The sequence below is a fragment of the Macrotis lagotis genome, chromosome 4, assembly GCF_037893015.1.
Source record: "Macrotis lagotis isolate mMagLag1 chromosome 4, bilby.v1.9.chrom.fasta, whole genome shotgun sequence".
In the NCBI taxonomy this organism is placed as follows: Eukaryota; Metazoa; Chordata; class Mammalia; order Peramelemorphia; family Peramelidae; genus Macrotis; species Macrotis lagotis.
This window is the reverse complement of record NC_133661.1, coordinates 257,241,352-257,268,898: the sequence shown is the minus strand read 5'-3', so window position 1 is coordinate 257,268,898 and position 27,547 is coordinate 257,241,352. Positions and strand designations below refer to the sequence as shown.

General features: G+C 38.8%; 1 protein-coding gene and 1 long non-coding RNA gene across 2 annotated transcripts; both read left to right on the top strand.

The window, feature by feature from the left end:
- The first annotated feature begins 56 nt into the window (after window positions 1–56).
- On the top strand, window positions 57–27,547 carry LOC141520386 (uncharacterized). Its single transcript, XR_012477606.1, has 3 exons — window positions 57–192; window positions 26,273–26,358; window positions 27,383–27,547. It is a non-coding gene; the product is annotated as an uncharacterized LOC141520386 (long non-coding RNA).
- On the top strand, window positions 21,247–22,026 carry LOC141520385 (mRNA turnover protein 4 homolog). The gene has a single exon (XM_074232074.1). It carries the CDS (start codon window positions 21,286–21,288, stop codon window positions 22,024–22,026), a length of 741 nt encoding a protein of 246 aa, XP_074088175.1. The 5' UTR covers window positions 21,247–21,285.

The following is a 27,547-nucleotide window of genomic DNA, read 5'->3' as shown; positions in this document are numbered from 1 at the left end:
TGGCATTGTGATGTCAAAAGGTTGTAGCTAGTAATACTGATTTCTTTGTAGTGCCCCTCACCAAGGGGTCCCAGGCTACCCCCCCCAAGGTGTGTGAAGTGACAGGGGGGTGGGTGGATGTTGACCCCGAGACTAAAGCTGCTGGGGGCCCGGAGCCTAAGTCAGAACTCAAGCTATAGAGAGCTGGAACAGGTGAGCGCTCCTTTGGGGAATCATATCTTGGCCTAAAGGATTGAGAGAAATAATCGTTTCAGCTTAATGAAAGCGGATCACCAAAAAAGCGTTTGTTTGTTTTTTCTTAATGTGTACTTGGAGTCAAGAAGATGAGTTCAACACCTGCCTCAGAGCTTCTAATTCATTTTAATAAATTTTGTGGTCATAGGCAAGGGATTAAATCTCTCTGAGCCTCAGGAAATTCTCTTAAAACTATAAATTTTAGGTGAGTTGAAATGAATGAAGGGAGTTCTTCTATCATGGAACTCCATTTATTTCCCCTGTTCACAGGTAATGAGGGTAAGTGACTTGTTCAGGCTTAATGGCTAAGGCTGAATCTGAATTTGAGTCCTCCTCACCTCCAGGGCTGGTTCATTATCCACTGCACCATTTAGCTGCCCTGGAACTTTTTTTGAAGCATACTCATTGTATCTTAAATTATACTATTACTATAGTATGCATATATGTTATGAATTATATGTTATGATTATATATGTTATGATTCTATAATAAGGTAACATTTATGAAGCACTTCAAGGCTTGTAAAGCATTTTTGCACATTTGATCTTCACAGCAACCCTGGACTACTACCACATCTCACAGATGAGGTAAGGCTGATGGGTTACTTGGCTTCCCTAGTAATCAAAACAGTTTGTGTCTGAGGCAGGATTTTGACATCAGATATATTTTTTTTGCAAGGCAATTGGGGTTAAGTGGCTCGCCCAAGGTCACACAGCTAGGTAATTATTAAGTATCAGAGGCAAGATTTGAACTCAGGTACTCCTGACTCCAGGGCCGGTGCTCTATTCACTGAGCTACCTAGTCACCCCAACATCAGATATTCTTTGAATTTAAGTCCAAAAGCTCTCTGTCCACTATACCATCTAAATACTATCAGATAGTGATTGAATTGAATTATTAACACTCAGGAAGACCTTCTTTGGGGCCTATTGGCACCTACTGAATCTGACTGAGTTGGTCATTTACTCTTATAATCCTCCAAACAATCCAAAACTCTTAAGATGCAAAGCATCTGTATTGATGGAGGAGACTTTCTCAAGGAGTTCCCCCTACACCAATAAAATCACAAAGTCTAGTCTTAAAAAACCAAAACCTTTCAACCAAAATCCCTACCACCAATTCATGTCTTGTTCTTTCAAGGTCCAACTCAAATGGCAATCCTTTCAAAAGACCTTCTGGAATGTGTTTCTCATCAGATCTATTTTTTTATTCACTTTTACTATCTTGTGGAATTTAGAACTAAAATCTTTAACAATCACTTAGTTTAATCTTCTTATTACTGAGGAAATAGAACCAAACACTCCAATTTGTATAATATTTATATATAATTTATTATATTTATATTGTCTATATATTCTCTATGTATTATCTCTCTAGGTTGAAATGCTAGAAAGGCAGGGACCCAATTCTCTTATCATTGTGATAAATCACAATCTACTACATTTAGTATACTACTTAAGAAATGTTGATTCAGTGAATTCAGACACAAAGTGTTTAAGGCACTAGCAATTAAAAAAATATGAAGCTCGTAATCTAGTTGTGCAGAGAAGAGTATAAAATATATAGATGGATTAGCTTGATATAAGGTAGAATGCAATCAGAGCAAAGATGAGATCTGGACAAAGTACTATATTTGAGGGCATCATTTTTAGCTAGAAAAATCAGCTGAGGGACAGCTAGGTGGCACAGTAGATAGAGCACCGGCCCTGGAGTCAGGAGGACCTTAGTTCAAATCCTACCTCAAACAGTTAATTATTACCTACCTTTGTGACCTAGGGCGAGTCACTTAACCCCATTGCCTTGCAAAAAAAAATGAGCATGGCTCCATGGAAGAGTTGGTATCTGGACCAGACCTTGAATTAAAAAAGACTTCTACAGTGGTGTGTGTGTGTGTGTGTGTGTGTGTGTGTGTGTGTGTGTGTGTGTGTGTGTATGTATGTGTGTATACGTATTTATGTGTATAGATAGACCAGGAATTCATGAGATAGCAAGATGAGTTAAAGAACATGTATTAGTCTTGTTTGCCTAGAATTTATTGTATGTAAAGGAAGTAGAATTAATTGACCAAAACTAAATGTTTTCTCTCCCCATTTTAAATCTGCATCTCTCTCAAACTTCCCTCTTTCTAGTGAGGGCACTCAAGTTTGCATCTTCCACCCTTCACTTTCCCTTATGCCCATATCTAGTCCATTGCCAAGTCTTGCCAATTCTTATCTCTAAAATATATTTTACTTCTATTGCCTTCTTTCTATTCACCTATGTGAGCAATCTTGAGCAACACAGCTCTTTTTCTGTCTCTCTTTAACTTTTTCTTTTTTCCCACCCTTACCTTCACATGCTCTGCCAAAAGGAATGTAAATTAATTTTGATTGATGAAACTGGTAAACAAATCTTGGAGTTTACAAGCCCCAAATCACTCTGGTATCTCATAAGCTGGTCAAAAACAAGTCTCAATTCAAACCTCACTTTGTTAGAGTTTGGGCCCAGATTTGCTTAAAGTGAATGTAAAGAGCAATTGTTTCTGTTTTGACCAAAAACCCTTTCCCTCCCAGATTGATTTTTTCTCTCACTATGCAAAAGAAGCCATTCTTTGCCTCATTTCTTTCTTCCCTGTCTTAATCACAGAAGGGGCACTGCCTTAGTCAAACTGAGACCTGTTAAAGAACTTAGCTTAAAAAGGCCAAGGTCTCCCACTGCAACCATGGCCATCTCCAGTGGTCCTGATATCCATATCAGGCCACTGGACCTAGATGACTCCCAGCATCACCTCCCTAAAGTCAGCCCTCTCTAAGAATGAAGGACAAACAACTTTTAGACCCTCATCTCACAAATTTATCACCTTGTTCAGCCCCTCCCTTCTTCAATCCATACACCTGAAAGCTGCCAAAATATTTTTCTTCAGTTGATAATTCTGACTTAGAATCTTCTCCTTGCTCCAGTCTCCTTTTGTCTCTACTGTCACTAAGATTTCCAACTCCACTCAGACCTGTGCCTTAGGCTTTCAGACCCACTGCAGATCTTGGTGGTAATATTCAAATGAGAACTTTAAAGACCTAAGTAGAGGAAGGGTTCCATGTGAACAGCAGTTGAGCTTGGGTCAGTCAATGCTAAAAGATAGGCCAGCATTTATTTTGAAAAAACAGATATTGGCCTCCCTTGCCCTTGGCCAATTGAAAGGGAGATGGGTTCAGATGCCCAAATCCAGTGTGATAGAAAAGAGTGCTGATCCCAGAGAAGCTGATGAGAGTCCTAGGAAGAGTTCTCTTTTCTTTGTGAAGGGCAGAACCACCCTGTAATGGGTTTGCCCTGAGAGAAGTGCCCATGCCTTGGAAAACTTCCCTGTTCTGACAGCATCCAGTAGGCTTGAGCTTTGGAGAGGGTGCTAGCAGAGCAGAGCAGCATAGACCAAATGAATGGCAAGCTGAAATTGTCCTAGTGTTAAAGTTATTGCCAAGCATATCATACTGATGAATAGCTCAAAGGGGGAAGGTGTGGGAGGAAAGGCCATACTGCTGTTTAGTCCACTGAGAGACAGGTTAGAATATATTAAGTTCTTAAAGTCTGTCACCAGATCTCCCATGTTGGTACTTGCCTGCCGCTAATGGTGTGCTAGAATTGCCCCTCTGATATGGGAGGAAGAAAAACCAATTTGAGGCCAAGAGCTCCTACAACAGCTAGACCATCTCCAATAATCCTGTTTCAATCAGGTTGAAATCATTCTAATAAAGACAAGTGAGAAGGATGACTTAAATAGTATAACTAATAAAAAAATTCAGCTTGACCTCTCTATGCTAGCTTTGATTCTTGAAATATCATTAAATATATTTGTTAACTAAGTCTATTTTGCTCTCTCTTATAGCCAAAATAACTTTTGTCCTGGATTTGCCCTGTTCTAGGAAAGTTAACACATTTATTTCCAACAGGTCAAACTCAATCAGGACTTCTCATTTGGGGGAGATCTTTTATAGTCCTTTATAATTTATAATCTCTTTAGAGTTGCAATTTATTTTGCAATATTTATATAAATATACTACCCCCCCATCATGTTTTGCTATTAGTACCTAGCACAATACTTGTATATAATAAGCATCTAATAAAATGGTTATGTACTTCAACTGAAAGATCAGGCTGAGGAGATTGTACTGTACTGCCCAGTTTAGGTGTTGGGGAACCAGTGAAGGACTTGAGCAGCAATAAGCAAAAACTTCCAGGAGGACTTGGTATCTACATTGAACCCAGAAGGAAAATGAAGATTAGGAAGATTATTTGGGCAACTTTGTGATTGAAGAGAAGAGGGCTGGAGTCAGGAAGACAATTTAGGAGACTCCTGGGCTTGAGTAGAAATGAGCAGTGCAGCTCATAATGCTAAGGCAAATCCACCACCCAGCACCCAGATTCTCTTCCTTTCAGACCTTCCTCTGCCCGTGCCTCCATAGTCACTGATAACTTGCCACATTCATAGATCTTGCTACATTCATCTCTCTGTTATTCCAGGGGGTCTCCTGAACTTCTCTCTTCTATGTTCTCTTCCTGTTTGTTGTTGTCCTCTGAACTGTGTCTCCAGCTGCTAGTGTTGCCTGAGAAATTTGTGCTGCCATTTAAGATTGAGAGATGTTTTAATAAGTGAAAGAATTCACATTTAGCCCTGGAGTTGAAATAGCTCAGGATTTATTTTATAAGCCTGCAAGTCTGTAGAACAAAATCTATTTTTTAAAGAGACAGCTGCTTATAAGCAGCCTGAGGACAGGGTAAATGACAAAGGACTAGGTAAGGAACCTGAGTGGGGGGAGAGAGAGAGCGAGCCATAAGAGTTGGCTTGGACTCAAATGAGTCCAGCCACATGGAGTAGAAGCCCAAAGTTCTCCAGCAGGCAGTTGGGAGCACATGCCTCTAACTTAGAAAGAAACTGCCAATCTGGGGCAGCTAGGTGGCACAGTGGATAAAGCGCCGGCCCTGGAGTCAGGAGTACCTGGGTTCAAATCCAGTCTCAGACACTTAATAATTACCTAGCCGTGTGGCCTTGGGCAAGTCACTTAACCCCATCTGCCTTGCAAAAAAAAACTTAAAAAAAAAAAGAAACTGCCAATCTTTGTAGGGAGAAAAAAGGGAGAAGATTTGAGCTTCTCTTCTGGGTCCTTGACTTAGATTCTTTTCCATAGGGGGTTGGACAAGGGTAGCACTTGGGGAATGTTTAACTTGGGGTTCCAGGTACACTCCAATACACAATATCATTCTTTATTGTGTAGCTGTTATGTTTGAAAAGCCTGGAACTGTTTGTGAATTTTTTCTATTGCTCAAAGACTCCTTCCTTCACATCAAAAAATGATATTGAGACCAAGACAGCACTTAGTGCAGGGGCAACTCAAGGATGCACTGAACCTTCCTGTTCCAAGGTGCATGTCCTTCAAGTCCAATACATCACTTCCTGTGGCCAAGCCTATATAAACTTGGCCAAAATCAGAATAAAAGTCAAGAAGAAGTGTTTTACAGGATTTTAACAGTGCTAAAAATTACAAAATTTGTTTCCAATTACAGTGTTTCCCATATCCATATTCTCTGTAACACTGGGACCCTGGCATTTTTAGCTAATATGTGATCCCAAATATTCTCAGTTCTCTAGCCCTTTTAGAACCCCCCCCCCACAGCAAGTGAGAGAAACCATTAAGCATTGCTGTTTTTTGAAGTGAACTATATACCCTTGCCTAATCTCCTTCAGCTAAACTTTTGAGTTATACTTGGAAAATTCCTTTTAATTCCCTTCTTTCCCCAGATTGCTAGACTATGTCTTTCCAAATCACCCTGAGAATTTCATTTAACAAAACTGTAAAGGATCTGGGTGGAACTGTAGTGATAAGATTTATTTTAACTTCCATGGAGAGGAGGAGGGGGTAACAAGGTCTACCCATGTCACAAAAAAAAAAACCCCAAGGAACTATGTGGAACTGATGACAACCTTGGATCAACTAATTCTCCCCACCCCACTAAGCCAGGCTACTATACTTTCCTACCTTACATGAATGAAAGGTATTAGCAATAAACAGTTATATATATATATATCATTACAAAAGTATACCTGCTACAAATGAACTTGCCATGTACAGAACAACATAATAGCAACAAATTACAAGAATATTATATAGGCATGGCAAACAAGACAGAAAAAGGTACTTTAAGTATACAAAATATAACAAAATAATACAGCAAGGTTGCAGACATAGAGTTATATGGGAGGAAGCACCAGCTGGCATTTTTTGATGTGAAGGAAGAAGTCTTTGAGCAATAGGAAAAATTCACAAACAGTTCCAGGCTTTTCAAACATAACAGCTACATAATAAAGAATGATATTGATAATTAGGTCACTTGAAGATTCAGTAGCATGGACATCAGTCTTATCATTTTGAACATCAATTACTTTATCACTTTAAATGTAGCTGTAGATTCAATTCCATAAGCATTTATTAAACTCCTACTTGAGGCCAGGCACTCTACCAAGCTTTGGGCTACAAATAAGAAAAATATGATCCCAGCCCTTAAGGAGCATACAATTTAATGGGACAATACAGAAAAGGAAGTTAAAAGGATTAGGGTCCCCCAAGAGATACCTGACCCAATTTAAAACAAGTGGAGCAGATGATGGATAATGGATTAGATTTCCATTGTTCACTTTTTTCTGGGTGAGGCATTATATTCCCTGGAGTGAAAACCTGGCAGAGTTACTTGTGGACAAGAAGAGTTAAATTGTGTAGGGCATGGGCTAAATGAGTACCTATTTTGGAAGACACCCTAGAATTTGCTTTCTTAAAAAGTCCCTGATGTCACCTTACTTTTTGGATATTTATATATCCCTCATAAAAATTGAGGAAATAATACATGATACGTGTCTTCCACAGTAAGGAGACATGGTTCACTTTTACTAGAATTACTGAATCAAAGGTTGAGGTAGCTTGGTTCCAAGTGATTTTCTGGTTCTCCAGAAAACATTTTTTTTCTTTATTGGTGGCAATAATGCCCTTTGATTTGTAGGTAGTGTTCAAAAAGACTTTCACACTATTAATACAGGGGACCACTGGCACCCCTTTGTTGTTAAAAACATTTTCATTGATGTATTTAAGGTTTTTTGTTTTTGTTTTTGCAAGGCAATGGGGTTAAAGTGACTTGCCCAAGGCCACACAGCTAGGTAATTATTAAATGTCTGATGTTGGATATAAACTCAGGTCCTTCTGACTCCAGGGCTGGTGCTCTATCTACTGTGCCACCTAGCACCCCACATTTTTTTATATCTTGTTATTGTGATTCAGTCATGTATGAGTCTTCACAACCCCATTTGGGGTTTTCTTGGCAAAGATATTAGAGTGGTTTGCTATTTCTTTCTCCCACTCATTTTACAGATGAAAAATCTTAAGCAAGAACAGTTTTATGACTCTTTTCCAGGGACATACTGCTAGTAATTGTCTGAAGCAAAATTTGAATTCATGTCTTCCTGTCTCCAGGCCTGGTACTCTATTCACTACACCACATAAATGCTCTTTTCATCTTAGATATTTCCAAAAGTCCTCCCAATTTGTCACATGGAACTCTGCTTTATCACAAAGAAATATAATTAAGCTCAACCAATACAACCACAGTTAACTACAGATACAATCTATATGTTTATCTTTTTTTTCAAGAATCATAAAAGAGAATATTGCTAAGCTATTTGGAGGGAGATTTACTATAGAGCCTACAACTTATCATTTGAAAATAATACTTCTACAGACTTAATTCCAAGGCACTTTCTTGAAGCCCCATGAGACACATTATAAATTATTATCTTCAGTAGTATAAGCTGCCTCAAAGAGAGATCTACTCGCTGAAATAAGTTGTTTTCATGACTGGGTCATTCATTTAATACTTCAAGGATCTAATTTATTTTAGTGTTAAAACTTCCTCTGCTAAGATTGCAACCCAGATTTTGATTAAGAAGATAGGTTTTGAGAGTTACTTTGGCCCCAAAATATCAATCAGCTAAGGCCATCCTAGTGATTAACCTCTCCAAATAGCTTAGTTGGATTTCATAAAACCAACATACTGTAGATCACTTAGTTAGACTTTAATATTTTCCACTGTGGTAGATTGCACTATAGCATAGTGCCTAGAATATGGGCATGATGGTTGTCCTTTATTTTAAAAACAGACAAAGACATCAGGGAGGTGATGCCATGACAAGCATGTGAACTGGATTTGAGTGAGGGGATACTGTGCTAGGTCATTTTCTCCTCCAGAGTTATCTGGATCCATTGGACAGAAACAGACCAGGAATACTTAAAGATAGTCCTGGATGTGACCAATCAGGATTGAGTGACTTGTCTAAGGTCACACAGCTGTAAATGTCAAGTGTCTCAGATAACATTTGAATTCAGGTCCTCCTGATTCCAGGACTAGTGCTCTATCCATTACACCATTCAACTGTCCTAATATATGGTAGGTTTTTGACAGATGCCTCTTTATTGAGAGTTTACAATCCCTTGGTATATCCTTGAAGAAAATCAAAATTAACTCCATGCCTTAGTGGAGAAATGAGCCATCAATTCCACTTAACCACAAATGCTTCATCAATCATTTATGTAGAAGCAAGTTTAATCTTTTATCAGACAGCCATTATTCTTAAGTGAGAGGTAACCTTTAAATGTTTGTCCTTGCCTCAGCAACTCCCTATTTCTCATTGTTTCAGCAATGCAAGGTGTCTCAATCTCTTTCTAAAATCTCAGTCATCCTGATACTCCCCTTCTTTTTTTGACTGATATATAAAAATATTCATAATACTGAGACTATTGACAAAGAGTAAACAGAGCCAGTTATCTAATAAAACTCTGAGTTATTGATCTGTCAAGTAATGGTTTACTTCAGAATCCCTATGATGTGTTAGGTCCTGAAGTTACAAAGATTAAGAAAATAGTTCTTGCCTTAGAGAAAATTATATTCTATACATTCTGTTGGGGAGGAGATAGTCATTGTGCAACATTTAGAAAAATAAATATAATACAAGATAATTTGAGGGAAAATAGTAGCAAACTGAGGTTTTGCAGTAGCTAGAGTATTAGACTTAGAGTCAGAAAGACCTCAGTTTTAGTCTACCACAGATACCAATTCTATGGTCCTGGGCAAGTTACTTATATTTCCCACCTCAGTTTCCTCATCTATAAAATGGAGATATTAATAATAATACCCACCTTTCCTGGTTTTTGTGAGGATCAAATGAGATATCTGCAAATAAAGACTTTGCAAGCCTATATATATATATGAATGCTGGCTATTATTATTGACAACTGGGAGAGAGATGATCAGAGAGATCTTGTAAAGCTGGTGTCATCTAAGACAAGCCTTGAAGAGAGACAAGGGTTATAAGGGATTAAGATGGAGTAGAGAATATCCCATGCAGATTCACAGAGGTTGAAAACATACCATTAAATTGAAGAAAGAACTTGTATTTTGACTGAAATGTAGAATTTATAAAGAATGACATAAAATAAGCCTAGAAGAGTAGATAAAAACCATATTGTAGAATGGAATTTTGATATCAGATTGGGGAGTTTGAATTTCATCAAAGCAGAAATAGGGAGGGTGGTCACTAAAAGGAAGGTACTTAGACCTGTCCTTTAGGAAAATTTCTTGGCAGTTATGTGGAGTATAGATTGAGAGCCATAGACAAGAAAAGGAGTCCTATCAAAAGGTTCTTTGAATAATCAGTTGAATTTATTAGAGCCACTCCTTTCAGCCATATGAATGGGGCTAATGTAGAAGTTTTTAGGAGTTTTAAATCAAGGAATTTGTTCAGTTTCTTCTCTAACTCATTTCAACTCCTTCAGTAAAGGGAGCAAAGGTCTCTACAAATAAGTGATGACTTGGTAAAACAGCATCCACATAGGAAGGACTAAAAAAAAAAAAGGAAGAATGTACATACAAAACTTTGATGTCTGAATGAGATGCATTAAAGGATAGTCTTTACAGGGAAGCTCTTTGGATCTCCTCCAAGTCTGCATCCAGATAGTGGAATAATACTATGTTGGCTCCCAAGATGACTGATTGGCTCTCTCCATTTGAATGAAGAAACTCCCCTCTCTGTGGAATGTTAAGAATGTACCCCAGTTTTTCATGAATCCAAGGACTGTGTTGGTGGAGAAGCAAAGTGTTTTCTTTTTTTCTTTCATTTCTTTTTCTTTCCTTGAGGTTATCAGGGTTAAGTGACTTGCCCAGGGTCATACAGTGAATACATTTAAGGAAGTAAGGTTGAATTTGAACTCAGGTCCTTCTGACTCCAGGTCCCAGATTATATCCGCTGTGCCACCTAACTGCCCCACATATGAGCCCCCCTCCCGCAGTCATAGAAGAGCCTGAAGCAGAGCCTGCTTCTGTTGACAAGTAATGGAAGTATCTTTTTTTTCCAAGATGGAACATGTACTGATATTCTGTATTTTTTTTCTTTTTCCCAAGTTACATGTAAAAAAAAAAAAGTTTCAGCATTCATTTTTTTAAACTTTGAATTCCAAATTCTCTCACTTCTTTCTACCCCATTCCCTCTCTTTGAAAAAGCAAGTTAGAGACTGGGAGTGGATTAGAGACTGGAAAAGTATTTAAGCACTGGTATTTTGGTAAATAAACAGAGCACTTGGAGATCTTGATGGAGTATTTGTCTCCTTTGTCATCCTTGTCTCCCACCCCTCCAACTCTTGCCTGGGGAAGATTAAGGGAGCTCAGAAGTGGGACTCAACAGCCATGGTACTTGAATTGTTTTTTTTTTGTTTTTTCTTTCAAAGTTTTGAGAATTTATTATACAGGTGTGCTACACTTAGCCACAAGGAAAACAACCAGTCCAGAATGCCAAGAGTCCTATAGTGCACAATCATGAGGCAGGGAGGCGGGATCTGCATTAAAAGATGGTATGTCCTTTTTTGCCAGGGAGGTGTGTCAGATAGAGTCCTTTATCAGATGATAGAGCTTGTAGAGTCTTTCTTAGGGCAATAATGTCTGTCTCCTGAAGGATTCTGCCTTCCCAAGAATGTCACCAAAGGTCCTTTCATCTCTGCTCCTGTGCCCTGTGGTCTGCACCGTCTGTTTACTTGGACCTCTGCCTCATCTTTCTCCTTTTGTGTCTCAGCCTACGCATTCGCTTCTTTCTCCACTTGGCTCTCATGGCGCAATGGAAGTCAACAAAATGGTGCTAAGAAGACTGAATTATTTGTTTCTGGCAGTTTTCAGTATTTTCTCTTTGTCTTGGGAATTTTACAATTTGGCTATAATATTTCTGGGAGTTTTTCTTTTGGGATCTTTTTCAGGTGAATTCTCTCAATTTCTATTTTACCCTCTGCTTCTAGGATCTCAGGGCAATTTTGTTGTATTATTATTTCTTGAAAAATGAAGTGTAGGCTCTTTTCCTGGTTGTGACTTGCAGATAGCCCAATAATTTTTAAATTATCTCTTGCAGATCTACGAGATCAGTTATTTTTCCAATGAGATATTTCACATTTCCTTCTAATTTTTGGTTCTTTTGGTATTGCTTTATTGTTTCTTGATTGCTTGAAAAGTCATTAGCTTCCTTTAGTTCCATTCTACAATTGAAGAATTTATTTTCTTCAGAGAGCTTTTTTTTTTTTTAGGTTTTTGCAAGGCAATGGGTTAAGTGGCTTGCCCAAGGCCACACAGCTAGGTAATTATTAAGTGTCTGAGGCCAGATTTGAACTCAGGTACTCCTGACTCCAGGACCATGCTCTATCCACTGTGCCACCTAGCTACCCCAAGAGAGCTTTTTTATCTCCTTTTCCAGCTGGCCAATTCTGCTTTTTTTAAAAGGCATTCTTCTTATTTCCCTTTTGGTCTGCTTTTACCATTTGGCCTAACCTGGTGTTTAACATGCTATTTTCTTCAGCCTTTTTCTGTATTTCTTTCACCAAGCAGCTACTTGGTTTTCATGATTTATCTGTATCTCTCTCATTTCTCCTCCCAATTTTCACTCTATCTCCCTTAATTATTTTTCAAAATTATTTTTGAATTCTTCTATTGTCTGAGCCCATTTCTATTTCTCTTGAAAGTTTTGGATATAGAAACTTTGATTTGTCATCTTCTGAGTGTGTATTTTGATCTTCCATGGGACCAAAGTAATTTTCAATGGTTAGATTCTTCTTTTTCTGTTGTTTGCTCATTTACTCAGTCTATGACCTATTTACCACACTTCCAAGGCTTTGGCGAATTTTTGGGACACCCCACATGGACCTTAATTCCTCCAAGGTCTGACTGCTCTCTTGCCTGTGCTCTGGTATGTGGATGACCACAGGCCCTCCCCTCTTCCCCTTATCATCTGTAGGCTGGGTGTTCTGGAAGTGCTGGGTGTTCGTCAATTCCTGCTTCAGGTTCTCACCACAGGTTTGCTCTGAGGCCTGGGCTCCACTCTGCACTCACTCTGGTGCGGCAGAGTTCTCTCACTGCCCCTTCAAACTGTCGCTGGTGATCCTTGGGCCAAGAGGTCTGGAAACTGCCCCTTCTGCCACAGACCCAGGTGCCCCCAGGGAACCAGGCACCCCACAAGCTCTTCCTGGAAGGCTGGAGTTGTTTTGTTCCAGCCAGCTGCATTGTGATACAGTTGCGCTGTGGCTCTTTCCAGCCCCTGGTCTCAATGAAACAGACCTGTTCTGAGGATCTTCTAAGTTGTCTTGGGCTGGGAAATTATAATTCTCAGACTTTCTGTGAGTTCTGCCTCTAAATTTTGGCTAGAGTCATAATTTGGCTGGTTTTAGAGTTTTTTGGGGAATGAGTTCCTAGAATTCCTGCCTTCACACCACTAACCTGGCTCCACCCTCATGACACTTATTTCTCTATTCTCTATGTTTGAGAAGTGAGATCTTTATCAGAGAAACTTGTTTCAATATTTTTTCCTTCAGTTACTATTACCAACTGTATTTCCCTCCATCCTCTTCCCCCACTCCCATTTATTCTATTCTCTCTCCTTTTATCCTGTCCCTCCTCCAGTGTTTTGCATATGACTACCCCCTCCCACAAGCTTTCCTCCCTTCTATCACTCCCCACTCCCATTTTTCCCATCCCCTTCCCCTCCTACTTTCTTCTAGGCTAGGCTAAGATAGATTTCTATACCCAATTGGATGTATAAGGTTCACTTACTCCCCCTCAACCCCTTTCTTCCACTCCACTGCAAAAGCCTTTTCTTAACTCTTTTATGTGAGATAATTTACCCCATTCTACCTCCCCCTTTCCCTTTCTCTCATTACATTCCTATCTCACCCCTTAACTCCATCTTTTTAACATATTATCCCTTCATATTCAACTCCCACCTGTGCCTTGTCTATATAGGGTCCTTCTAACTGACCTAATAAATGAAAAGGTTTATATGAGTTACCAACTTCATCTTCCAATGAAAGATTACAAGCAGTTCAACATCATTAAGTCCCTCATGATTTGCCCTTCCCACTCTCTCTATACTTCACCTGAGTCCTGTACTTAAAGATCAAACTTTCTGTTCAATTCTAGTCATTTCATCCAGAAAGTTTGAAAGTTGCTATTTCATTGAATGGTCCATTTTTTCCCCTTAAAGAGGATGTTCAGTTTTGCTGGGAAATTGATTCTTGGTTGTAATCCAAGGTTTTTTGTCTTCCAGAATATCATATTTCAAACTTTATGAGCCCTTAATATAGAAACTGCTAAATCTTACATTATCTTGACTGTGGCTCCAAGATAATTGAATTGTTTCTTTTTGGCTGCTTGCAATATTTTCTCCTTGACCTGGAAGATCTGAAATTTGTCTAGAATATTCCTGGCAGTTTTCATCTTAGGATCTCTTTCAGGAGGTAATCAGTGTATTCTTTCACTTTCTATTTTACCCTCTACTGCTAGACTATCAGGGACTTTTCCTTAGTAATTTCTTGAAAAATGATGTCTGGGTTCTCTTTTTTCGGACATAGTTTTCAGGTAGTTCAATATCTTTTTAATTATCTCTCCTGGATCTGTTTTCTAGGTCAGTTATTTTTCCAATAAGATATTTCACATTTTCTTCTACTTTGTCATTATTCTTTTGGTTTTGTTTTATTTTTTCTTGATGTCTTACAAAGTCATCAGCCTCTCTTTGTTCATTTCTATATTTTAAGGAATTATTTTCTTCAGAGAGCTTTTGAATTTCCTTTTCCATTTGGCCAATTCTGGTTTTTAAAATATTCTAATCCTCATTGTCTTTTTGGACCTGTTTTTCCATTTGACCCAGTCTAGTTTCTAAGATGTTATTTTCTTCAATATTTTTTATGTCTCCTTCACTAAGCTACTGACTTGATTTTTATGATTTTCCCACAACATTCTCATTTCTCTTCTCAATTTTTCCTCTTTCTCCCTTCCTTGGTTTTTCAAATTTATTTTTAAGCCCTCCTATGGCCTGAGACTAAAGTTTTCTGGGAGACTTTGGATGTTGAAACTTTGACTTTGTTAATTTCTTCTGAATGTATATTTTGAGCTTCTTTATCACCATAGCAACTGTCTATGGTCAGATGTTTTTATTTTGTTGTTTGCTCATTTTCCCAACTTATGGTCAGATGTTTTTATTTTGTTGTTTGCTCATTTTCCCAACTTATGATTTGATTTTAACTCTTTGTTAAGGTGGGGCTCTGCTTTCAGGATGGAGGGTGCACTTCAACTTTGGGGATTTTTATTGCTCCTGTTTTCAGTGATACTTCAAAGGAATATGCAAGTTTTCAATTCTTCCAAGATCTTATGATCTAAGGAGAAATGTGTACTATTCTCCTGGTCTGTGCTCTGGTCTGAGGGGATTACAAGCACTCCTTTCTGCCCTAGAACCATGAGGAGGATCTATTATTCCTCTTCTTCCTGGGACTGGAATCCAAGACAGTGACCCAGATCCAAATATGGACAGAAGAGACTGAGAGTTCCATTAGCAACTGCCACTGATGTTTTATTGACTCCAAAGTTCTACTTCTAGTTTGCTGGCCTCTGTTCTACACTGAGGAGATCTACATGGATTTTACTCCACTCTCCCAGCTGATCTTCCTACTTGTCATGGCAATCTTTGGACTGAGAGAGATGAAAACCACCATTGTTCTTCGATTGCTGGGGCCAGTTCTTTCCAGTGCAGAGGTGGTAGTGAAGTGGGGCTCTGCACTGCTCTCTCACCCCAGTGCAGCAGATCCTTCCCCTGGATCTTCTGAGTTGTCTTGAGTTGGAAATTCTTTCATCAGTCTTTATGTGGATTCTGCCATTCTAGAATTTGTTTAGAGTCATTAATTAAAAATATTTGGAATGGTTTGAGGGAGAGCTCTGGCATGTCCCTGCCTTTACTCCACCATCTTGCCATGTATAAATATTCTGTAACTGATTCTAATCTGCTTACCATCTGGCGAGGATATAGACGGTTGTCTGGCTAGGTAGCAAGAAGAAGGGGAAAAAGACACTTATAGGCTATCTTAGCCTAAGCTCTTTCAGGACTTCCAGCTCTGGCATTAGAGAAGGAAGAGAAATTACTAAGGGCCTATGGGTGGGAAAGGGACCTCATGCTTTCTGTCACCCAGAGACTTTTAGATTCAATCTGAGCCCTTGATTGCTATCTCTTAATACAGTAGGAGTATCTCAAGCTATATATCCAAACTTGACTCTCTTACCATCAATAACCTTTATATAGAGAATACACATAGTAAATATCAAATAATCCTATTTAACCAAGTTAATAGCAAACAGAAATCAAAGAAAGTAAACAAATGAAATATACCACCTAATACAAATTATTCCCTTTGAGAGCAAGAAATCTCAACTGAACTAAGAGAATACCTTAGCTCTCACCCAAAAGGAAATTACCCAAATTTGGTAAACTGAAGATAGAGCAGCTAGTTAGTATAATGAATAGAGTGCCAGGTCTGAAATCAGTAAGACTTACCTTCCTGTATTCAACTTTGACCTCAGACTCTTACTAGCTGTGTGACCCTGAACAAGTCACAACTCTATTTGCTTTAGTTTCCTCATTTGTAAAATGAGCAGAAAAAAATGGCAAACCACTACAGTGTCTTTGATAAGAAAACCTCAAATGGTGTCACAAAGAGTCAGGCATGACTAAACAACAAAGTAAATTAGGGATTGGGATATGATCAAGGTGCCAAATCCTTTTTTTCCTTTCCAATGTCTCTCTCCCTTCAGTGATCTGAAGAGATTCTGGGACTGTTTATCTTCTCTGGATAGCTGGAAGCTAGAACCCCCAGTTCTCTCTTCTCCCAAATTCTTGCCAATTATCATCCTCATGAAGGCAAAAATTGCATAATTAATCTCTACCAATAAAGACAGTGTCATGGAAATGAACTCCCCATAAAAAAATATGTAGAATAAATGGAGAGTAATAAAAGAAGGGAGAAAAGTTACAAAGCTATCTTGTTTTGATCTCCCCAACCACTTCCCTTCCCTTCTAGCTTATTATAATAAATTTATAAGTAGCCAATATAAAGGGACAATAGAAGGAAATAAGAGTGCAAAAGTCATATACAAACCATCCCAAAGATCAAAGGAGCATAATTTACAAAGTGCATTATATATTAAACAAAATTCACATTCTGGTAAATATGCTGAATCAGAGGAAGTCATCTAGGTTTAGCTGTCAGGATTTTCTGGTCCTATGAAATGTAAATCTCAGACATGTTCCAGAAGACCATCAGAACACCAAAAGGTGCCAATAATTTTGAGATGACCTGGACATCTTTAACTTTAAGGTTTTACTGACAACTTTGAAATGATTTGGATATGTTAATAAACTAACAAAAGGTGAAACAGATAAGATTAAGTCAGTTATTCATAAAATATTATAAAAATGAAATATCACAATCACACCCTCTCCTCTCTCCCCCAGTATTCTCCCATTTCTTGACTCCTTGCTCCTGAATGTTCCCAACTCTTATCTATGGTTAGGTGAATTATAATCTCTGCCTCTCTCCTCCCTATCCTCTTCCTCATACTGCCTCCCTGCCTTCACTACCCTATCCTCTGACACCATATGGTTTGCCTTTGTATCCCTTTCATCACTTATCTCTGTATTTTCTCTATGGTTATTACGTTGTGATTACAGTCCCATTTGCCACAGCAAATACCCAAAGAATTGGGTGTGTCTGTTTTCATTTCATAATTTCATAAATTATCAATTCAGAAAGTACTAGCAACTGGAGGGACTAGGAAAGATCTTCTGCAGAAGGTGGGATTTAGTTCTTAAAGGAAACCAGGAAAACCAAAAGGCAAAGGTGGGAAAGGAATGTATTCCGGGCATGGGGGGTACAGTCAATGCAAAATCAGTGAGGGAGGAGAGAGTCCTATCTGAAGAAACAGTAGCAAGTCAGGCAGTTTTGCTGGATCATAGATTTTGTGGAGGGGAGCAAAGTATAAGGAAATATGAAATATAGAAAGGAGCCAGGTTGTGAAGAACCTTAACTACCAAAGAGAGGACTTATTGTTTGATCTAGAGATAAAAAGGAACCACTGGAAAATATTGATGTGGGGTGAGGGGGTGTCTGCCCTGCCCATTAAAACAGTTATTTTGGCAACTGAGCAAAGAATGGACTAGAATGGAGAAAGATAAAGATATATTAGATAAGATAAAAAGATATATTAGAAAGTTATTTTAATAGTCTAGGAAAAAAGATAATGAGGGCCTGAACTAGGGTAGTGACTAAATAAATGTAGAGAAGGAGAAATATAAGAGAAATGTTGTAAAGGTAAAAAGGACAATATTTGATAATGGATTCAATATGTGAGAATGACAAGGAATTTGCAAGTTCAGGTGACTGGGGGTATGATAATACTCTTGACAATAACAGAAAATTAGGAAAAAGAAGATTGGATTGAAAGGAAATAATGAATTCAGTCTTGGGCATAAAAATAATTTCTCTATTAATTACTATTAATTAACCATTTACTATTGGGGAGATTCAATATTTTTCCCTTCCTATTTCCTCATTTTCTATTATTCTCCAAATTTGGTTCAGACACCACTCAACAAAGAAAACTTAGATTTGATCAAAAAAACAAATAAATTATAATTTAGATAAATTGGTAGATTCCAGCTCATTGTGTTTCAGTCAGACATATCTGACTGGAAGTATTTTCCCCTTTTTGACTAGATTGTCCTAGATAGGGGGTGGTCTATTATAGATACATGTCTCTTTGTTCAAGACTGATTGATCAGGTACCCTAGATCTTTGTTAATATATGTGTGTGTGTGTGTGTGTGTGTGTGTGTGTGTGTGTGTGTGTGTGTTTGTGTGTATGTTGAATGTATACCATGAGGGGTCTTTAGTATTTTACAGTGTCACTGACCCCTTTTATCAATTATCCACAAGTATAACCAATAAAATGGTTAATTACCTAGAAACTATGTCTCTTGAACTTTGTATATGTCACTTTGTATATGTCAATTTTAGATGGTTATTGGTCATAGAGTTTAAGATGTCCAAAAGGTAGTTGATGATTCAGGATTATGACTCAGGCAAGGGAATTACCTGACTAGAAATGACTGACTCTGGGGAACTGGCGACTTCACCAAATGAGATAGTATAGACTAATAAAGAAATGACCAATAAAGACAGAACCTTGGGGAACACCTAAAGGATAGTGAGTGTGACATAGATGAAGGACTATGAAGAGAAGTTATCAGGCAGATGGAAAGAGAATCAGGAGAGACAAGCCTCATGAAAACCCAGAGAGGAGAGAATATACAGTTCTAAATGGTGATCAGAAGAGGTCTGAACATGCCACCCACATAGTCAATAAACTTAAGTAGCTACCTATCATCTCCAAAATCAAATGTAAAATACCCTGGGAGAATTTTAAAGCCTGTCACAATCTAACTCCTTTTTTCCACCACTGTGACACTAGTCTCTTTACTGTTCTTCACATAAGACATTCTATCTTCATCTCTATGCATTCGCCCTGTTTGTTACTCATGCTTAGAAATGCTTTTCTTCCTCATCTATGCTTCCTGGCTTCCCTGACTTCCTTTAAGTCTCAGCTAAAAATCCCATATTCTCAAACAAGTTATTTCCTGATTCTCCTTAATGTTAGTACATTTACTTCTAGATAATCTCCAATTGAGGCTACTTAGTCTAATCTCTTTGCTTTTTAGGAAACTGAAAACGAGTTAAGTGAAAATGTTTTATCCAAAATCATACAGGCAGAAAATAGCTGAGATAGGATTTGAACTCAAATCCTTTGGTTTCAAAATCAATGCTGCCTCCTTTGTACTGGGTCTTTTTGATTAGCTTTATCAGCAAAGAGATATGCTCTGTCACAGCTCAGGAATCAGTAATCCTTACATTTTGGCAAATCCCATTCTCAGATACTTTCTTACCAGCTGTTCACTTCTCAAATTAATGTTTTTTTCTTCTTTATCCCTTACCTTCAATGTACAATAGTAATCGTTATAAAATTTAGATAGTCCTTTAAGGTTTAAAAAGCACTTTACATATATTATTTCATTTGATCCCCACAACAACCCTTCAAGAAAGCTGTAATTATTTTTTCTTTCTTTCTTTCTTTCTTTCTTTCTTTCTTTCTTTCTTTCTTTCTTTAAACAAGCTTTAGACACTTTTATTAAAGATTTTTTTTTATAATTTACTTTTCACTGGTCCATTCTGGCATGCTTCTAATGATATCAGAATTATGTGAATCAACAATTGACAGAATGTATTTTCCATGGACTATACTCAATTTTATATACAGTTTGGGCCAATAGCATAGAATCATTTTCTTATTTCCTTAAAACTGGACAGTTGAGTAAGATAACCAATTTGGCTTGGCCTTATCTGACTGTTTTGAAGATCTATCTATAGCCCAGATTATATTTGCTGCATTTCATGAACAGACAGAATCTCAAATTGGTGGACTAATTTTTTATCTTCTTTACAGACACCATCTTTCTGTCTGTGGTGTGGGAAGACACTCAACCCACACACCTGCTGCCAAGCTAGAAAAGAAGTGAGAAAGGAAAAGATTTAATTTTCCCTATTTTACATATGAGGAAATTAAAGTTGAAATAAATTAAAGGAATTTCTCAGGGTCATACAACTATTAAATATCTGAGACAAGATTTCAGTTCAGGGCTTCCTGAATTCTAAAGTCCTCTTTTTCTATGTACTATACTAACCAATTGTGACAATAGTGGAAATAAAAGTATAGCCTATACAAAACTCTTTGGTCTTGCCCAAGACTTCCTAATCACTAGAAATACTTTTTTTTAAATCATTTTTATTTTTGACAAACACTAATTAGGGTGAATATTTCCATATGCAAAGGAAAGAAAAAAGTATTTGGATACAACTGTGACTATTACAAAAAACTTGGTTTAAAAATTTTCAACATATTGATTTCAAAGTAATCTTATTTGTCTTGTCTCCAAGCCTCCTCTTATTCCTTCCTCGACTCAGTAATACCAATATTAAATATATTATAAGCAAAAGAAATGAAAGACAAAGGGAAAGGACACACACACATAGTAGTGCCTTTTGTGAAAAGCCTTCCTGGCTTCTCTGACTTCCTTCAAGTCTCAGCTAAAATCCCATATTCCCTAACAAGTATTTCCTTAATGGGTACTTATCAATGTGACATATTACAAGTTTTAGAGACATAGTTTCTGGGTAATTGATCACTATTAGAATAAAAGAGTCAGTGAGATTCTCTAATGACAAAGACCCCTCTTGGAACCCACTCACCACTAGAAAGAGCATTCACTCAGCAAACTTGTGTGCTTTAAGAAACATTAAAAAGCTGGGGTAGCTGGGTGGCACATTGGATAGAGCACCGACTATGGAGTCAGGAGGACCTCAGTTCAAATCCGACTTCAGACACTTAATATTTCCTTAGCTATATGACCTTGGGCTAATCTCTTAACCCTATTGTCTTGCAAAAAATTTTAAAAAAAAGAAATGATGAAGATGATTTCAGAGAAATCTGGGAAGACTTGCGTGAACTGATGCAGATTGAAATGAGCATAACCGGGGGTCCTGGCCGGCGCCGCCGGGACTCTGCACGTGCAGGCAGCATCATGCCCAAGTCCAAATGCGACAAGAAAGTTTCCCTAACAAAGACTGCCAAGAAGGGCTTAGAACTCAAACAAAACCTGATAGAAGAGCTTCGAAAATGTGTGGACATCTACAAATATATTTTCATCTTCTCAGTGGCAAACATGAGGAACAGCAAACTGAAGGATATCAGGAGTGCCTGGAAGCACAGCCGGATTTTCTTTGGCAAGAACAAAGTTATGATGGTGGCTTTGGGTCGAGGGCCTTCTGATGAATATAAGGACAATCTGCACCAGGTCAGCAAGAAGCTGAGGGGTGAGGTCGGTCTCTTGTTTACCAACAGAACAAAGAAGGAAGTGAATGAGTGGTTCAATAAGTATTCAGAGATGGATTATGCCCGGGCTGGTAACAAAGCAACTTTCACCATCAGTCTGGATGCGGGACCCCTGGAGCAGTTCCCCCACTCAATGGAGCCTCAGTTGAGGCAGCTTGGTCTGCCCACTGCTCTCAAGAAAGATGTGGTAACCTTGATCTTGGACTATCAAGTATGTAAAGAGGGCGACGTGCTAACCCCTGAGCAGGCCCGAGTCCTGAAGCTGTTTGGGTTCGAAATAGCAGAGTTTAGGGTTAACATCAAATACCTGTGGCAAGCTGAGTCAGGGAAGTTTGAGCATCTTGGGGAGGACACAGAGGAGGACAAGGATGATGACGATGGTGACAATAGCTCCTCAAAGGAATCTAAAGACTCAGAGGATGATGACTGATCGGGGACAGCCTGGCCAGGAGCCCTGCAAGGTGCAGGGCTTCACCCGGTCTAGCCTCTCAGAGTAGCTGCCTCCCTTCTCCAAGGAAAGAGACTTTTTGTGCAAGACTCTCAGAAGGGAGAGGTGCAGGCCACATGGGACTATGTTTTTATATAGAATAAAGCATTATCTGTGGAGTGGGTGCACCTGGGCTCTCCCTGGGGACAGTGGGAAGAACGTGGTTCCTTGCTGCCAGGGCTAGCGGAGGCCCTAACCATCTGCCCACTTCTCTCTAACTTCAAGCCTGGAGGTTCCAAAGTAACAGAGGTTAGTTACAGTCCTTGTGCTTCTCTATGTCACTCACTTTCTCCTGCTCCACCTTCCTCCGTGATAGCAAATGGCAAAGTTGGGATTTTAAATGATGCAACCTCTAGAGAAAGCCCCTAGTACCTCTGTAGTGAAGTGGTCAGACTCAGGGAGAACAAAGGGGTAGAGTGCTAGGGTCCTGAGAGAGGGGCCAGTGCTCCATGGTTCAGGGTGAGACAACCTGGATTGGGCTGTGTATAAGGTAGAGGCAAGGAGCTCCAGGCTTGGCTATGTGCCAAGACAGGGACCGTGGCTCCATTTTGGCTGCCTCCCACAATGCTAATTATTCATAGAGCATTTTTTGAAGGTTTACAGAATATTCTCCTCCAGACATCCCTCTGACGTGGGTGCAATGAGTGTTGTCTCCGTTTCACAGATGAGGAAACTGAAATTGACTTGCCTATGTCCATGACGGGGAGGATTCGAACCTAAGTCTTAACTCCAAAATCCAGTGTTTATCCACTGTGCCATTCTCTTTCTTACAACTCCAGAGGCATAACACCTGGTAGCTTCTTGGTACCAGCAATGACAGGGCACCAGATGACCTGCTGGGGATACAGCCCCTGGGCTCAGTATCATCTAGGGGGTCTTCCCTATTTCTGTGACCCCTTGGGCTATGTCCAGTGAAGACCACAGACCCTTTCTCAGAATATTTTTCAATGTTTAAAATTGCCAGCATCACAAAGGAAACCAACCAGACAGAAATAGTTATCTATTTTTAGACAGGTTAGGAACCTCTAGTCTAGGCATAGGTTGTCCTTTTTTCCTTTCTCAGTCCCCCTTTAATGCCTCCCCTCCTGACCCGGTCTTGTTTCTACACTGTTGATCGCATAATTTACCCCCTTAGACTGGGAGCATCTTGAGGGCAAGACTTTTGCCTTTCTACCCTCTGCCCTATTACCTGCACATAGTTGGAGCTTAATAAATGTTTGTTGGCTGTCTGACTGGCAGAAAAGGAAAAAAAAAAAGAAAGAAATGAGCATAACCAAGAAAACTATATCTAACAACATTATTTTTAAAAAAAACAACTTAGCAACTCTGATCAATGTAATGACCAACCATAATTCCAGAGTACTCATGATGAAAAATAAAGTATGAACAACATAACAACATTACCATGAAATGATGTGTTAATTTGTGTGTGAATTGGATTTAAGTCATCTCAGTCTTTCTCGTCATAGTCTAGTAGCAAGATAAAAGTCAGGACAACTGTCAATCACCCAGGCTATAGTAGATGACCTTAGTATCTTCAATGTCTAACCAAGTTTTAAGTTCTCCACAGTATCTGCTTCAGCTGCCTTCATGGCCATTGGATCAAATTGTTCTTTTCTGCCCATTCTGATGGGGAAGTCTTCAGATGCTTAGAGAGACACCTCCTTAACTCATCAACTGGTTTGAGGTCTGTCAGTTATCCTCAACCCAATTTATCCCATCTGCCAAGATGGTTTTACTGAGCTGTCTACTGTGCATGCTAGAGCTTCTCAGAAACACAGATGAGAAAGTGGACACCAAAAGTGAATGAACAGCCCTGTAAAAGACTTCACACCAGAGGTGCTTGTCCTCCCTGAACATATGTATCCCAATGAAACATGGTACCTACCTAATGACGGAGAGGTGAGGGACTCAGAGTACAGATTGAGACTTTTTTTTTTTTTTTTTAGCATGGTCAGTGTAGGAATTTGTTTTACTTGTTTATATATTTTATAACAGGGGAGCCAAATAGATAAAGGTCTGAAGTCAGGAAGAATCATCTTCTTGACTTCAAATCTTGTCTCATACACTTGCTAGTTATGTGAACCTGAGTAAGTCACTTAACTCTACCTCAGTTTCCTCATAAATGTACTGGAGAAGGAAATGGTATACACCACTCCAGGATCTTTGTCAAAAAAGGGGTTGCAAAGTCAGAAATGACTGAACAACAAAAGCAACATATATTTTGTAAAATAGAGGTTTTGTTTTTCTGGTGTAAGAGAGCTTGCCTTATATAGATCCATTCTTCTAACATTTTGTATCTTCCTACCATATGGGTGGGGAGCTTTTTGACTGACTGCTTGACTAAAACAGGCAATGTTTTTAAAACTGAGCAGACTAAGGTAGTCTCTCTTTTTCCTGCTGCAAAAATATTACACAGTTCATCCAAAGTATGGGTGCCATGAACTGAACCAGGAAGAGAGGGATGTTTTCCCTTTCCCTCCTGCTTTACCTCTACTCACAGAAATGGGTCTGTGAGTGAATGTTTCTGTTCTGTTTCATTTGATCTCACTTTGAGCAACTGGCCATGGAGCTTGAGTTCAAGCTATGATGCCCTTGGAGCCAGGTTTACAGATAGAATGTTATGGCTAATCAGTCCAGAAAGGAAGTTCTGAAGAGCCAGGGTACCTGGAACTCAAGTACAGGAGGGATTTTTGAACCTGGACCTAAGCTTCACAGGAACTGAGCTGAATTTTTATATATGCTATTATATTTTTTGAAGTAAATATTTCTTTGTAAAAGCTGATCTTACTATTAATGATGAAAAAGTAATCCTACTATTAATAAATTAAAGTGGGGTGTAGGAAACCCACTCCTTATACATAAATGGGGGCTGAATCATTTACAGAGAGCCTAGACACTCCCCCTGGGGAAAAACCCTGTAAAGAGACTGAAGAACCCTGGAGAAGGGAATGAAATGTAATAAACTTGGCTTTCAGGCAATGAAGGACAAGATAATACTCTCTGGATTAGATTTTTTTTTAATTTTTAATTTATTTTTTATTCTCATTTTGTACAAATGTTTTTTTACATTAATAAAATATTCTTGTTTACAAGTAAACAAAATACCCCTCCCCCCATGAATATAGATAGATTTGCTTGGGCAAAAAAAGTAAAGGGGAGAGAAAAAAATTTTAAAAAAATAGTAATAATTGTAGGTATGGCCAGGTGGCGCAATGGACGAAGCACCAGCCCTGGAGCCACGAGCACCCGAGCCCATATCCAGCCTCGTAAACCCAACAATCACCCAGCCATGTGACATGCAAGCCACCCTATCCCCACTGCCCTGCAAAAACCAAAAAGAAGAAAAAAAAAGGACCCAAAATAAAATAAAATAGTAATAATAGTAGGGGTGGCTGTGTGGCAGACAGAGCATTGGCCCTTGAGCCAGGAGCACCTGGGTCCAAATCCAGCCCCAGACACCCAAAGATCACCCTGCTATGTGGCCCCAGGCAGGCCATCCAGCCCCACTTGCCCTGCACCCTCCCCCAAATAATAATAACAAAAAATGTGCTTGAGTCTTTGTTCCAACACCATCAACTCTGTCATGGGTGGATCTCATTTTTTATGATAAGTCCATCACAAAAGTTACTTCCATTTTTTTTCACCATTGCCATTGCTGATCGCAACTCCTTCCTTTCGTATTTCTCCACTACCATGTACTCTATTTTCTCTCTCCTTTCACTCTGACTCTGCTGTAGGGTCGTTGACTGGCTCAGCAGACAGATCCCTGGTCCTGGGGCCAAGAAGCCCTAAGCCCCCATACCACCCCTTAGGCCCAGAATCCATCCACCTGGCCCTGTGGTCCTGGGCAGGCCTTCCAATCCCAGCCCCTTGCAAGAAGTGATAATACTCTCTCATTGCAGGAAGAGGAAGACAAGGCAGATTTTCCTGATTGAAAAAAATAATTAAAAAAAAGAGAGGACATCAGATATGAGAGAGTTCTGTGCTTGGCTACTTGGGTCCAAAGCCTTCTGGCAACAATAGACACTACTTCTCCCACTTCTCTGATTACTATTTGCTTGCCAGATATAAGGAAAACTATTGCTATAATTGATTATATCAATATTAAAAGCTACAAAAATCATATGGATAATCATATGAGCTTTAAAATCAAATTTCAGATATTTAATTTGTTCTTTTTTTGTAGTGATTCTTCAGGGTATCCTACAATGGGTACAATGGGGACAGGAATTAGATCTGCAAGGTACAGCAGGGAAGAGAAATGCTGAGCAGGTTGGTGCCATAAACTCAAAGAAGACTTATATTGCCCTTGTCAGTTAGTATTTTCTTCATGTATTGTTTTTGGACATCCCTGGTCTAGACTCCAAGATTAAAAATAGTAGGAAAGGAAAGGGGGGGGGGTGGCTAGGTGGTGCAGTGGATAAAGCACCAGCCCTGGAGTCAGGAGTACCTGGGCTCAAATCTGGTCTCAGACACTTAATTACCTAGCTGTGTGGCCTTGGGCAAGCCACTTAACCCCATTTGCCTTGCAAAAAAAAAAAAAAAAGAAAAAATAGTAGGAAACACACAGGACTATATCCAGAAATATGTTTCTTTTACACTTTTGAATTAATCCCTTATTTTTTATTTTTTTAAATTTTATTTTTAATTCCCTTATTTTTTAAAGGAGTCCTCCATCAGTTTGTCCCTAAAAATAATAATTAGATTAAATATCTAATTGTTTGTCCTAATCCTTAAGAAAGAGCAAAACAGAATTAGGTTAGCATACTCATTTATTAATATTTCTTTAATTTCGCTGATTATGCAGACATGTGTATGGGAGGTCTGACTACCTTCCAAAAAATGCAGCTGGGTACTGTGGTCCTTAAACCTTCCACTATCAGAAGATGGGATCTGTAAAAGTACTTCTGGCTTATTCATGAAAGGAAGGGAGTAGTCTTCAACCTAGGAAGGGATGGATATGGGAAACACCCATTAAGAGATTTGTCCAGGACATCCCAGGAGGGAAGACTCCTCCCAAATCCAGGATCTTTGGGCCTTATCAAGTATGCCAGGACTTCCACAAATGTGAATTCTCCCTTCAGAATGTCAGTACACACTATGACCTTTGCTACAATTGAGATCAGTTATTAGCAATCTTTCAATAGGTGGTAATATTTCATTCCAGTCCTCTAGAGAAGACATTAAATTAATCAAATAAATATAATTTAAACTGATTTAATTAAAAAGAGTTTTTTAGTCTTTCAAAAATGTTTATCTTTTAAATGTGGTTTTCTTTGTATCTATTGTTCTTTAGAAAGAAGAACAATTTACCATTGAAACCTTTAAAAATGCTCAGAAGAGAACAAAAGGAAGAACTGATGAGGACAGTTTTGAAAGTAGTTTAAAAAAAATCTAAGCAGTATGAAATGGAGATTCATGGCTCTGTAAACAATTAACTTTTTTGTGTTCTATTGCATAT